Source organism: Rosa rugosa, chromosome 2 (assembly GCF_958449725.1).
Source record: "Rosa rugosa chromosome 2, drRosRugo1.1, whole genome shotgun sequence".
Taxonomy (NCBI): Eukaryota; Viridiplantae; Streptophyta; class Magnoliopsida; order Rosales; family Rosaceae; genus Rosa; species Rosa rugosa.
Genome location: NC_084821.1, coordinates 63,511,186 through 63,526,086, shown reverse-complemented (window position 1 = coordinate 63,526,086; position 14,901 = coordinate 63,511,186). Strand labels below are relative to the sequence as shown.

Below are 14,901 nucleotides of genomic sequence, written 5' to 3'. Positions count from 1 at the left end.
GGGCTGGCAGAAGCTTTGGCTAGAAACAGACTCTGTTCTAGTAGTCCACCACTTCAAGGCACCTCAGTTGGTTCTTTGGAAGTTAAGAGTGGCATGGGCTAATTGTGTGCAATGTGTGCAACTCATGCAATTTAAAGTAAGTCACATCTACAGGGAAGGAAATGCATTGGCTGACAAATTGGCTGACTTTGGAGCTACCAATATGGGTTCTATTTGGTACATTACTGTAATAACCCGAAACTTAGTATCACTGTAGAGCACTCTAAGATACCTTAAACTTAGAAGTAATCCAAGTATCTTCTAAGCACTTTTTTTGAAACCGATGATACCACATGCTATACTTACAAGTTATATAGGTAAATTTTTAGAGTTCTAGTAAACTTTCTAAAATACGTTAGTTCGTATTACTTGTGTACACTCGATATTTGTTTTCAAACCCAAGACTATTATCTATGTTATTTTTGTGATGCATGTTATTTTAGAACTAATTATTGCTATTTTTTTTACCTTAAGAAAGCACTAAAGTTCTTTACTTATTAATTGGGTAAATGTGCATATGTGTGTGTGTGTGTATATATATATATATATATATTTAGCAAGTGGATTTATGCTTTCTTTCTTTTATTACTTTTTTTAATTTTATCTTATCATTTTAATCATTTAACCTAAATAGTAACTAGTCACTCACCTTATAATAATTAGTCACTTACTTATTTTATGCTTAATTCTAGCCTATTTAAGCATATGATCTGATCATACTTCCTACAAGCTTGAAGATCAAATGCAAAATTGATCTAAAACGTCCTTAGTTGAAGAGAAAACTCAACTAGAAGTTCTTCACACAAATCCTTCACCCTTTTTCTCTTAAGAAGTTCCCTTTTTGTGAAAGAAGTCCAAAGTTTGATCACAAGACCTTCTGAGTTCCTTAAGTAAGTACATGATTACATTCCTATATTCTTTTGTCTTTAAGATTTATCAAATTGCATAATCAATGATAAAATGGAAAAGGATCTGCTTTGCTGCAAACCCGTATTTTCGTATATAACAAATTCTGTTTTGTCAAAAATAATTACAGTATTAAATTCCTCATCAAAAGTTCTTCAATTTAGGCTTTTGAATCACTCAAAAAGGTTAAGAAATGAAGAAGTTATGGCTAATCAAAGTTTTCAACTTTTAAACTCGCTGGAAATCTCATACAGCCATCACAACTTCAAAAATTCATATCTCCCTCATTTGTTATTCGTTTTCTACAAACTTTATATCAATTTGAAGCTTAGGACCTCTACTTGTGATCTGGAAAGTTTGAGAATTAATGGTAAAATACACCGTACGTAAAGACTTAAACATCAAAGGGCAGTATTAAAAATATTGGTTTCTATACTGTTATGGTTCTTCACCATTTCTGGACTATGTGACTAAGAACAGGATTACATGACTTATTCCATTAGATTCCTTGTGAAAAACCCTTTGAATTGGTGTACTCATTTGACTAATTCGGACTTGTGATGGACAACATAACACATCTTGAAGTTTGATGACTCTAATTGGAGAAACATGAACATGGTCAATGAACTTCAATGGATTTGGACATAAGAACTGAAATATTAACTATAATTTAATTTTGTATTGTTACTCATTTAATGTTTGTGCTTTATTATTTCATATTTTACTTGATTTCAATTATGTATAAGCTTATTTATTTTATTATGTTTGCAAGTGAATTTACTTATTTTATGTTATACAATTATGTTACATATGAGATTATTCCTAAGTATATGTCTCTATATGTGTGTGTACATATACATATATTACGATCTATAATTTATAAAGATTGTATTTTGTGGATTTGATTATGTCTGAGAAGTACAATTGTGAAGCCGGGTGTTATCTACTACCCCGTGCTTAAGTGAATTACTGGTAAATGTGTTTTGGTGTTATGTGGAAGTTAGCCTTGGGCCCTAGTCCCTACAGATAGTGCACTATTATACTCATAGGAAAGAGGTGTCTACCTTGGGTATACATACTTTGGAGGTGTCCTCAGTATGCTGCGGCTTACCCGTGCTTTGGTATTATGGACCCTAGCACGTGGATTTATGAATTATTACCAGTCAACCTGGCTTACTTGTGCTTTGGGTATAGTACGTTGGACCCTAGCACTTGTATTTATGATTTGTTACCAGTTAATCCGAAAATTCACTAAGAAGAGAAGTGTACTTATATTATTTTGATCAAATATCTGTCTGCGATATATATTATCAATATGTTATGATGCTAAGTGAAAAGAGAATCAAGCATGTATTGCTTAAAGTTTATTTCACATATTAATGCTGCAATATTTGTTGGTTCAATAAGGAGATGTGATTAAGTGATTTATTACCAGTCTCATAAACCATTCACACGAATGAATATATTTGTATATATGTGTGTGTGTATTGTGTGTATACATATACATATTTAAGAATTCGTATGAACTTATAAATGGTTCTTGGTACATTTTAACTTGGTTGTCCAAGTTTGATTTCTTATAAGACACATTAATATAAGAATGTAAGTTGTGTACTTACTGGGCTTGTGTTGCTCATGATGCTACACCTTCTTGTTTTCAGGTAACGAGTAGACGCTTGGGGAAAGTGGGTGATTCTCTAAATAAATGAATGTTTTATTTTCTACTACTATTTCAAGAGAAACAATGTAATATATTTTTGTTCAACTTCAGTATTGTAAAAATAATAATTTCAATTCCTAATAAAAGTACTATTCAGACTTATTTACAAATTCTCTTACTTTAATTTATTCTTTGAGGAAGTTTTGTTTGAAACAACCCACATCACGAATTCGGGTACCATATTTCAATATAATATTGGTCTCGGGTTTGGGGTGTGACAATTACCGTCCCTTCTTTTGTTACAGGCCTCTATGGACGTGATTTGACATCAGGCACTAACTACCGTTTTAGGTAGATGATTAGTTTCTTCTTTAACTATTGTAATTGTTCTTTTTAGTTGTTCTTTCTCTGTATTAGTAATTGGTACTTTCAGTTGTACTTGTTCAGCTTGTGTTTTCTTATGGCAAGGTATTGGCTTAGCCCCCCTTGCTATGTATCTTTTCTTTATTTATTAATAAATTCAGGTAAGAGCGCTGAGTTAGCTCTTATTCCGCTTCTATAAAATAAAATAAAAATAAAAAAAATAAAAAAAAAAACACCACAATTGGTCAAGTTAGTAACTAGGGGTGGCTGAAAATGCCGGACCTGTCGAAACCGGCCGAACCACCGCTGTCGGCGCCGACGGAAGTGGTAGCCGGAGGTGCGGTACGGCTGAACCGAACCGTATGGACATTTTCGGCTCGGTAGCGGTTCAAGCAAACCAAATCTTCGGTTCAAACCGAACCGGCCGAGAGAAGGAGAGTTATTCAAAAAATGGATTATATCTCTCCATTTGCAAGACTCGAACCCTCAACCTTTCAAGCCCAGATTGTAAGTTACGCCACTTTCCACTGGGCTACAACGTTACCTATTGTCTTACCCTTAGAATTTTATTTTTATACTAGTTTAACTGAAAAGAATACTTTGAGATGCCTCCTCGAGAACCACAACTCCTTTACTTTTTCTTTTTCTCTTTCCTTGTTGACTCATTGCCTTCTTCTTCGACTAGGTCTCAAGTCTCCAGCTCCTCTTCTCCTCTGTCTCACTCTCTCTCTCATCTCCTCACCCACTGCCCCCCCCCCCACCCTCTTCTCCGCCTCCTCCTCTCTCTGCTCCTCCGCCCACTGCTCTCCCTCTCTCTCATATCCCAGCTCCTCTTCTCTGCCTCCCTCTCTCATCTCCAAATTGTTTTGGTCTAATGGAGGGCAGAGGAACTAGATTTGTTTTCTCTCTCCTTCGACACCCACTTCCGGTCACCACCGTGACTCACCTCCACCATCATGGACCTCACCGACCTCCGACGATTGGTGTGCCAAAATACCAACCGATACCGACTGTTTACCTCGGTAAACCGAGGTTTCGGTAACCGAACTTCCGGCACAGTACCGGTTTCAATTCTGACGAAACCGAAGATCTTCGGTCGGTATTCGGCTGACCCCAAAAATGTCGGCAACCGTGCCGCAGCCAGCCCTATTAGTAACAGTCTCCAGATGTGGAACCCTTATAATCGGGTTCGAATCCCGCCGATGCTGATTAAAGTTAAATCTCAATCTATTCTTAGTGGCCATGGGAGAGGAAGCGTTATGACATGATCCCCCGGCACAGATTAATCTATGTGCTTAGAAAGCATTTGAGAAACTGTGTGATCTCGATCAAAAAAATGAAGTCAAGTGTTTGTTCAAATGACCAAAAATGAAGAAACTCGAGCTTTTGTTTGAGTTTGGCCTCAAAACATATAAGCATATTCGGACCCAAAAGAAGCAGCAGAAACTTGATGTGAAAGAGATCAGAGATCAATGAAGGGTATTGTAGTATCAGTTAAGTATATATGTCTAGCATGATGGGTCTTAGTATAAGAATTTTGTGCATTGACATTTCCTATACAAAACAATGAGTCTTAAACGTAGGTTAGAACTGTGTGAATATTTAAAGTAAAGTCTAAAGTGATTGATTCAGACTGTGAATCAATTCTGGTGTAGTTTGTGTGTCAAAGTTAGAAAGACAAGTAGAAGCAGTTCTCAAGGTGGAGAAAAACAAAGTGGTGTTCGTGCAACCGTCTAGAAGAGTCTAGTGAGAACAAGCTGAGGTTAGAGCTATTCATGTTGATTGTAAGTTCATGTGTGCTTGTTCATATTCACTTAGTGAGTTGCTTTGCACTTAGCCTTCAGAAGTTAAGGCCGTAGTTGTTTACCTCGATTTGAGAGTTTTATTACGTCAACAAACTTCTTGTGTTTATATTCTTTATTTTCACTGTGCTTATTGATGTTGTTCTCTTCACAATTAATCTTCAAAAACACGAAATATGGGTCGCAGGGTTTGATAGGCAATTTGTTTTTAATTAATCTAAAGTTGAGCTGAATTTCCTTGAAGCCTATTCACCCCCTTTCTAGGCTAAACCAATATTCCAATGGGTCTTAGTTTAGTTTCTCCAAGCTAGCTAGCTAGATAGCAGCAAATACTTTATGTGAAAGAGATAAGAGATAAGAGATTAGGCCTGGGCATGGTCCCAGCCCGAGGGTCAATATGCGGAGCCCAGGATCGAGCCCGAAGTTTTCGGGTTGGTCTTAGATCAAGTTTTCCAGAAGTCGGGATCGGAGAGAGCTCGGACTGAGTTTTTCTGGCCTGGTTTCTCGGGTTTTCTGGCCTTTTGCACCATCTTGAGATTTGGAATATCTGGTGAAGATCTATCACCTATCCGGCTAGAAGTAGATCTGCTGATGAAGAAATTTGAGGAGGTCGAGGTTTTGGTCGAGGAATTTGATGAAGAAATCAAGCCAGAAACATATTCATTGAGGTTTAGGTGGAGGAATTAGAGGAGGTCGAGGCTGTCGTCGTACGGGCAGCGGTAGCCGTACGTGCTCTGAAGAAGGTGATAATTGACGAAGACACTTCGTTGAAGGTCAGGGCTGAGGATGCGAGAAGGAGAATAGACGACGGGGATGAGGTCTCTAGTTTTTAGAGGAGGAGGAAAGTTGGGGACTTGGGGTTGACTGGCTGAGGAGAAAGAAGAAGAAGAAGAAGAAGAGAGAAGGAGAGAAGAATTGTGCGGCTGAGGATAGAAGAATATTTATATTGCGATGAGGATTACATACGGTAAGGTGTATGTGGAATATATATATTCCACAGAGCGGAGCTCCGCTTTGAAATTAACGTGTGAAGTTCGAGTTTTTGGTCACTTTTCGGTCGCATATCCACATCTCAACCGTTCAGTTTTTAGGTACTACTGTATAGATCATCTCTGCAAATTTTCAGCCAAATTGATGATCGTTAAGATATCTAACTCGCTTAAACCAATGGACGGACTGAATCTATCAACCTGAACCGTACTAGCTTTAAAGCAGTTATCAATGTCTTAACGATCATCAATTTGGCTGAAAATTTGCAGAGATAATCTATACACTAGTACCTAAAAACTGAACGGGATGCGGATATGCGATCGAAAAGTGACCAAAAACTCGAACTTCACATGTTAATTTCAAAGCGGAGCTCCTCTCTAAATAGGATCTGTATATATATATATATATATATTCGGGTTTTCTGATTGGCCGGTGGAATCCCAGGCCCGGGACCGGCCCCTTTTTTTCATAAACGGTCCAGGCCTCTCATTTTATTTTTTTTTGGTAAAAGCCCGGCTCAAACCCGGCGGTCCGGATCAGTCCGGTGCAGGTTTTCGGGTTTCTGGGCTAAAATGCCCAGGCCTATCGGAGATCAATGAAACGCGTTTCATATGTTTTTATAGTTTCAAGTCTTTGTGATCAGTGCCTATCAAGAATGCGAGAATGAGATCAACACAAAATGATGACAGATAGTGAGACAAGTAGCAGATGAATGACATTTATTTAATTGGTACCATTGATCCCCATTATAAGTTTTAACGTTCCAATATATCTCCTGAGCATGGACACGAAAGCTTAAGAACAAGAATTTAGCTTATAATTTGGGTGATCATCAAATGAGGCTGAAGAATGATGGTGATCATCTTATAATTTGGGTGCAATACGAGGACGATCCCATTCCGTTACGATATGGTCTCGGGTGATTTCCTTGAGGGAGCGGCAACCGCTTAATGCCATAGTCAGCTCAAACTCGTCCCGGAGCATTTGAAGGACTTTCCTGACACCAGCCTCCCCTGCAGCAGCTAAGGAGAACACTACTGGTCTTCCTATCTGAAAATGCACAGAGCATAGAAGTGTGTAAATTCTGTAATAAGCAGAAAACTATGATGGTCTTACACAAGTATGAGGTTAGTTCTGAGGTTATAAAATAGATGACAAAAGATCTTATTATAAGTTCCACATTTGCAGCATCTAGCTTCTGATATGTAAGTGTCGATTTTACTCACAAATACACCCGATGCTCCAAGAGCCAGAGCTTTGAAAACATCCGTTCCTCGCCTCACTCCACCATCCAAGAAGACAGGAATTGCCCCTCGTGTAGCTTTGACGACCTGTATCAACAAAACCATAATCTAAGAATGTTTACAAACGATGATTCTGCACAAGAAATGAAGTCCCTGACACCATTTTTAAGCCAGTAGACAGTTTGGCACTTGTGAGAATAGATCAGAAATTAATGAAAGCAGATATTTCAATGAAGCATATGCACCTCTTCCAAAGCCATAATAGTTGAGGGGACATAATCAAGCTGGCGAGCTCCATGGTTCGAGACAATTATTCCTGCAGCTCCATATCGTACAGCTAGTTGTGCTGCATTGTTAAAACGTATTGTGAGTTTGTCGTAACTAAGCAGTTGGGACTCGAGACAATATGGAACAACGGAAGCTTTTACATACCATCCTCAGCTGTAATCACACCCTTTAAAAGAATCGGTAAATGGGTGATTGTCTGAAGCCATTTCACGTCCTGCAAATGCCACCAACAGAATATGTTCACTAATTCCTTGAGATTTCTAGATAAATAATTATATGCTGATGCAACTCTTTTACCTTCCAGCTGAGAGACTGGTCAGTTTGTCCAGCAACATATGATGCTAGTCCAGAATCATTGGTCTACAATTTCATCACCAAAATAGTCAATATGCAAGTCCATCAACTTATGATGCTATTAAAATGATGTTGAAAGCTCATATGGGGGTCATCCCACCTTGTCCATCTTTCCGAGATCAATATTCTCAAAGTTCTTCAATGTCAAATTTGATGGTAAAGTAAATCTGTTCAAGAACCATAAAAATGTTTTAGAACCTCATTACACAATAATGAACTCATAATGACATAAAACTTTGAGAAGAGATTTGATTGAGCTATGAACCAACCAGCTGATCTCAAATCCCAAAGATATTATTGAACAAATATTCACGCTTACCTGTTCTTGATATCAGCCTCCCTGCGCCCAAGCCGTGGAGTGTCCACTGTAAGGGCTATTGCCTTGAAACCAGCTTTCTCAGCTCTTTTGACAAGCTGTGCAACCACATTCCTGTCTTTGTACACCTGAAAAGAAAAAAGCATTATGGCTAATAACACAAGACTCACACTGAACGAGAATACCTCTCAGGCCTCATCAACTCAAAGAAGAAAAAGGCGAGGGATGAAATTGAACTCACATAGAGTTGGAAAAAACGAATGCCAGGTCCTGTTGACGCGACCTCTTCGACACTGGAAGTAGCCCAAGAGGAGAGTGTCTGTAACAACCAATATGTATCACATATGTAAGTTCAGTAAGGCAGAATTCCATATACAACTTCACTAAAAGCCACAGAAAGATGCTGAGAAGCCTAACCATAATTGTGTCAGCTGCAGATGCTGCTCTTGCTGTTGCAAACTCTCCTGATTAAGAAATACAGAGTTAAATATAGCCATCGATAAACTTGAAAAATCAACTTTAAAGAGCTTAACTTTGGACTTGGTGACAATCACTTCAACTGTATTTAAGTTTGTGCAACCAAGTTTAGCAACTATCCTATATAATCAGTATGTCATAAGAAATATAAGAAACTGAAAGCTGGCCTTATCAAAGGGGGGCTTATACCTTCAGGGTGAGCCATCTTCTGCATGGCTGTAGGAGCTATCATGATGGGCATTGAAATATTGAATCCCAAAACTGTGGTTCTCATGTCTATCTTGCTTACATCAATAAGAATACGAGGTCGAAACCTATCTCATTGTAAATAAAAGTAAAACCAATGTGATTCTTAGTGTCATTTATAATTTTGTCTTATGATGAGTAAAATCAAACCCAAAAGACTTAAAAAAAACAAAACAAAACAAAACAAAACAGACTAATTAGAGGATTGTCCAACAGCAAGAGAAGAGCTTACAAAATCCTGGAGAAAGCGCGTTGGTTCTCCTTAAGAGTCCACTGGTCCTCTGCACCAGATGCATAGTAGTCATAGATCATCTTTGGCAATTTCTCCTTTGCAATCTTCTCATACTCAGAAACATTGGTGATCATCTCCATCACTCCAACTGTTTGTTTACTTCTACCTCAGAATGTTCTGAAACAAAGTTAAACTAGGGAACCAAACAAGTGATATTAATATCCTGATCAAGACTTTCATGGGTCATGTATCAGAAGTGCAATCCTAATTTCAAGTGCATGGTAATAGAAACTATGAGTCAACTTGGTAAAGAAGAAAGAGAAAAACACGAACTCCTAACTAGGACTAGTGAAATGCACTCTTTGGATGTTCATATATTGTTTCTGCAAAAATTAAAAAGGCTTTTCAAATTTTTTATGATCCTTATCGCAAGGACTCTGATCCCTAAATTGTAAATTGCATCACCACCCATAAAAGCAAACACTATGTATAAGATTGAAAATTCCAAATTTTGTTACACTTCACTGACATCGCAGATATCACTATGTCACTGGGGCAAAAACTCAAAACAGATCATCAGCATACGATCAAACAAAAAGAACACTCCATTTCTTTAGTAAACCCAAAGGAACAAGAATACCAATTATGATAATGATCAAAGGCCCATGTCGAAAATCAATCATACAGACTAAGCAGAGCATCAAAGAAGATGAAGCTGCATGAATTGGGAAGCAAAGAACAAACCTTTTGGCTTTCTCTCTCCTACTATCGAACAGAGAGCAGCTGCAGAAAACGATGCTTGAAGAGAAAAGGAAAGATAATGAAGCTCAATCTTTTTCCTAAACTGACACAAACAAACAAAGACAGTGAAAGGCGATATATTAAAGAATGAAGGGCAAAGACAAATCTGAGTAGGAAACTAAGGCAGAAACGTGACTGGATTGGATTGGTTTTCCAAGGTGACCATTTGCAAATTGTAACCAATCTGTTTCTCCAGGATTGGATTGGTTTTCCAAGATTGACACTGCTCCCATGCTCATCTCTATCTGTGACATATTCCACACAGGAAAAACAAATTTTGGGTAATGAATACTAGTCAAAAATAATAATTATACCTGTGAAAGATTTGCTTTTTATTCGAATACTCAACCAAAAACAGGTTCTTGGAAATGATATTTCCTTGGATGATGTGGCTAGATGTGACTTGAGAATTGGATTATATATATATGTTCAAATCCTAATGAGAATATCCCACCTCACCAAATTTTATTCACAGTTGGGGGAGATCATGATTTCATGGTAGGCAATTCAAAAGGTTCTCACCTAGAGAAAGAACCAGTAGTCACAATACCTATGCGCTTAAAAATCAGAATTGGAGGGCTGGATTATTTTTATAACTGACATCTTAATTTGTTATCTTATCAGCTTATGTGATAATTTTACCACAGAATCAAATCATGTTCTTCTTTGCTATATTTTTTTTATTATTCTTTTTCTGGAAACTTTTGATTTATCTTAGGTTTGGCATAGATGTCAAGTTGGAAATTAAGGGAAGGGATCCACCCACCCGTGATTACAATTTAAAACTAATGACAAGGACTGTTGCCTAGTTAATGGTATTTTTATACCTAAAGTAAAGCCAAAAATTTTCTAAGGGTAGCAAATTTGGATGGTTCATATTCATCAACTAATAGTTGGGAAATGATGGTGCCTCTATGACACCTCCAAAGTGCCAAATCATGTCAATATCCTTATTTATTGAAATTTCTTTATATCATAATCTTACTATTTGTAAACCTCATGAGATTTTAGAATGTGCTTAACTTAAAGGACCTGAAAAATTTCGAACATGTTAAAGGAAAAGCACATTGTGTGCCTTCGTCAAAGCGACTGACGGAGAGGGAATCAAGAAATCAGTGATTACCATCAATCAGCACAATTACGGTCAATTAGTGTTTAATGTCGTCATTGTAATTGTTATTTCCATTGTAATTCTCTCCCTATATAAAGGGGCTATGAAATGAAATGAGTAGACCAATTCCAATTGTCAAAAAAAAAAAAAAAAATCGTCCAGATCGGGGACAGCCAACCCACATCACCGGCATCCATCTCGATCTGGCGGCCTTCCCCCTCGATCCCAGCTCTCCAGGCCAAGTGTCACAGCCTCCAGCCACCGCGGTCCTTGCAGCAGCAACCCCCTCACAGCCGGCCTCATCCTCCCGGCCACGAAGCCCCACAGCCCGCGCCTCCACCTGCAGCGATCAGTCCCCGGCGTCTCCGGCCCACACAGACGCTCCACTGCCCCTGTGCGGCGACCCCACCACCGAGCCTAGACCGCCCCAGCGTCTGCAACACCGGCAGACCCACCATTCCAGCCGGCCTCAACCCCCCGAATCGTCCTTCCGTTCACCGCCCAGCCTCCACTCGCCTGCGAAGCGCAGTCCCGGCCCAACCTCGCAGCCATTTGAATGCCGGCACCTGCAGCAGCCAACTGAACGCCGGCAGCAGACCCCTTGCAAGAAGGAAGAAAGCAGACGAGAAAAAGAAGAAAAAAAATATAAGGGGACTAACCCGACCCAAAGAAAAGGACCCGGCCCAACAGCAACAACAAAAAAATGCCCTGAGGCCCAGACGAAAAACAAAAAGGCCCTGTGGCCCACACAGAAAAAGAAAAAAAAGAGAAAAAAGAAGAAGATAAAAGTTAAAAAAAAAAAAAAAAAAACAACAACAAGGTTTTGTGGCCCTGCAAGAGGAAGCAGTCCAGTTTTCCTCAAGCTCAAAAACATCGCTACGCACGCCTGCATCAACACGCGTGTGCGCTAGGATTGTTTTATTTTCTCGAAATCAAGTATGTTTTCTTTATTTTATTTTATTAACCAAGCATGTGAATTTGATTTATCTTTTCTATTTTTAAGCATGCTTTAGATTTTATTATATATGCTTTTATTATAAAATTTTCGAGCATGTTTAGTTAGATTATATTAATCATTTTAAGCATGCTTTGTTGTTTATGCTTCATATAATTATCTTTAAGCATGATTATTTTTATTTTTTGAGCATACCATATATATCTATATATATTGTTATTATTTATGAAATTTTGAGCATGTTTTTACTTTATTTACGCTTATATAAATAATGTCTACGCATGCTTTGTATTATGCTATTGTTTACATTTTATTTTATGCATGATATATTCTTGCTATTATTATATGTAGCATATATTTTGTTGTATATTTGTGCAATTTGAGCATGTCATATGTAATTTCTTTTTATATATGCTATGTTTTATATGGTTAATTTTAGAATGCAACATATCAATTCCGTTTTGCCATGATAATGAACATTCATGCGCATTATCCATACACACTTACTGTGATAAAGCATTTTCACATAGCATCGAAAGAAAAAATGTGACCATTACGAATCTTGGTCTTGAAATCTAATTCACATTTTTGGAAAATAATTTACGTGGATGTCTTTATGACTGCGTAATTTATATCTTCTCTCTTGTTTATGTAGATGGCTGATCCAACTCGATCTGAATTTGACATCTTGGACTCAGAAGGACTTGAGTACCATCGTTGGGTTTCCGATGTGGAAACTGCCTTTGTGGCAAAAGACTACACTGCCACCATTACTGACTCTAAAGATGATGAACTATCTAATAAGGTGAAAGCAAATGCCTTAATGTTTCTGAGGCGACATATTGATCCTAGTCTCTGCTGGGAATACCTTCAGTTGAAGACACCCAAAGAACTGTGGGATGCCCTTAAGGGACGTTTTGGGAACATTCATGACACATTGCTCCCAGAACTGATCGTTCAGTGGAATGAAATCCGTTTGCTTGACTATAAAAGGGTAAATGACTTCAACAAGGATATGTTGCGCCTAAAAGCACGTCTAAATTTCTGTGGAAAGGAACTCACAGAAGATGATATGATCCAGAAGACTCTTTCCACTTTCCCTACTTCAGCAATTATACTAGCGAACCAGTATAGGCTGGAGTATGATAACAAAAGAATCACAACCTTCAACAAGCTGATCAAACTATTGCAAGTGGTTGAGAGGCATAATGAGGTTCTTTTGAATAACAATGCCAGGCCTGTTGGGACAAAGAAAATTCCTGAGGCTAATTATGGCAAAGTGAAAGGTGGAAAGAACCCCAATGCAAAGGGGGTTGGACGTGCTGATCCCTACCCACGTGGCAACAATGCACCACGTGGCAAGGGACATGGGGGTCGTGATATGGGTCGTGGAGGCCCTCCCAATGTATGGCGCAGAGATGATGGTGCTGGCCCTAGTGGTCATGGAAACAAGGTGCAAAGGGAACCTAAGAACCCTTCAGTCAAACAGAATAGAGTTGGCAATGAACCATGCTATAGATGTGGAGTCATTGGGCATTGGTACAAGAACTGCTAAGCAAGCAACAGAGTAGCAGCCAATTACAAGAGGTATAGGGAGTCTAAAGAACAAGAGGCTCACTATATGGAAGAAGGAGGCCATGACCCAGACGTCAACCTCACAATTGCAGACTTTAATGGCAACAAGGAACTTGCTCAGTCAATGGAAAAGATGGGTGGATATTTAAAAAAAAAAAAAAAACAATATTATGTAGATATATACTATTTTTGTTTGCAATACATCAAAACTATGCAAGTGGTCTAGTGGTTGGGCAATTTATTTGCATATGCTTTGGGAGGGGTTCGAATCTCCTCAACCTCAAAATTGGAATTAATTTTGGATTTTTCCATATTCTGTTGCCCAGGGTCATTTTGGGAATTTCGCATGCGTGTGGGTCCCACTTTTGCTGAGTTGGAATGCCACGTCAGCAGTTAACGTTAGAAACTGACGGAATTGAATCGGAAGGACCTATTGGACGAGAAAATAATACCGCAGGGGTGTTTTTGATGAAATTGAAAGTCGAGGGACTGAATTGATGCGAGGTCTATACCACAGGGTGGTAAACAGTATTTAGCCCTTATTTCAATAATGGTTTGATGAATTAGAACAAGACCTTGATTTGATTATCGTTGGCTCATTAATAAATTTTGAATTTTATTCTCAAGCACTGAATTTATTCAAATTTATTTACCACACATATTTACATGGTTCGAAATTGCAATATAAAGATGTAAAGCAATACATCTAGAGAAAAAATTATTATTAGAACGAAAAGATTATCATTCTACTAAAATAGAAATACTCTAAAGAATCTGAGATATATTTAAAGTCAAAGACGCTCTGTATGCACCAAGAGCTAATCGAACCTTGTTAAGTATCAAAGATATTCGTGCCAACGGTTATCATGTAAAAACACACTGTGAGAATGGAACTGAATACTTTTATATTACCTCTAATGAATGTGGAAGGAAACGCATTTTAGAGAAACTCATGAGTCAATCTAATGGACTGTACCTCACTACGATTCGGATCATTGAATCCTAGATTGTCACCCATAATGAAATGTGGGACACTGACTCATACAGGCTTTGGCATGACCGCCTAGGGCACCCCGGTCGTGACATGATGATCAGTATTTTAAAAAACTCATATGGACATCCCTTCTTTCGAGTGAAACATAAAATGGGACAAAAATCCGTCACACTGCAAGGTGTCGGTTCTAGTATTGCTCAAATGCAGTCATTGCCTTCTGAAGTACCAGAAGCACTACCTCCCTCCCATTATGCCTCATTGACTATCTCAAAGGCACATCACTCATTTTGCAAAGCCTGCTCTTTAGCAAAAACAGGATCGAGACCTTCCTATGCTAAAGATACAAAACAAAACATTCCATTCTTACAAAGGATACAAGGAGATATCTGTGGACCTATCCATCCAGAATGCGGACCATTCAAGTACTTTATGGTTCTGGTGGATGATTCGACACACTGGTCACATGTCGTTTTATTGTCCACAAGAAATGCTGCATTTGCAAAACTCCTAGCACATATTATACGTTTAAGGGCTCACCACCCTGATCA

The 14,901-nt window shown here is 38.4% G+C and overlaps 2 protein-coding genes across 4 annotated transcripts; one reads left to right on the top strand and one right to left on the bottom strand.

Annotated features, from left to right (window-relative positions):
- Positions 1-6,453: 6,453 nt before the first annotated feature.
- On the bottom strand, positions 6,454-10,189 carry LOC133729242 (glycolate oxidase 1). Of its 3 annotated transcripts, none has more exons than XM_062156736.1 (13): positions 10,033-10,189; positions 9,662-9,761; positions 8,918-9,110; positions 8,629-8,753; positions 8,380-8,426; positions 8,204-8,281; positions 7,966-8,090; positions 7,747-7,813; positions 7,590-7,652; positions 7,437-7,506; positions 7,250-7,350; positions 6,987-7,091; positions 6,454-6,810 (listed from the first exon to the last, which is right to left on the bottom strand). In XM_062156736.1, the coding sequence occupies exons 3-13, from the start codon at positions 9,055-9,057 to the stop codon at positions 6,625-6,627; spliced, it is 1,107 nt and encodes a 368-aa protein (XP_062012720.1). In that variant the 5' UTR covers positions 9,058-9,110; positions 9,662-9,761; positions 10,033-10,189; the 3' UTR covers positions 6,454-6,624. The 3 variants fall into 3 exon arrangements, with proteins under 3 accessions (XP_062012720.1, XP_062012722.1, XP_062012721.1); XM_062156738.1 differs by having other exon boundaries at positions 8,918-9,094; positions 9,662-9,756; positions 10,033-10,188; XM_062156737.1 differs by having other exon boundaries at positions 9,662-9,756; positions 10,033-10,187.
- A 791-nt stretch (positions 10,190-10,980) lies between these two features.
- LOC133734357 (uncharacterized) lies at positions 10,981-13,834 on the top strand. The gene is made up of 2 exons (XM_062161993.1): positions 10,981-11,765; positions 12,440-13,834. The coding sequence occupies exon 2, from the start codon at positions 12,440-12,442 to the stop codon at positions 13,337-13,339; it is 900 nt and encodes a 299-aa protein (XP_062017977.1). The 5' UTR covers positions 10,981-11,765; the 3' UTR covers positions 13,340-13,834.
- The last annotated feature ends 1,067 nt before the right edge of the window (positions 13,835-14,901 follow it).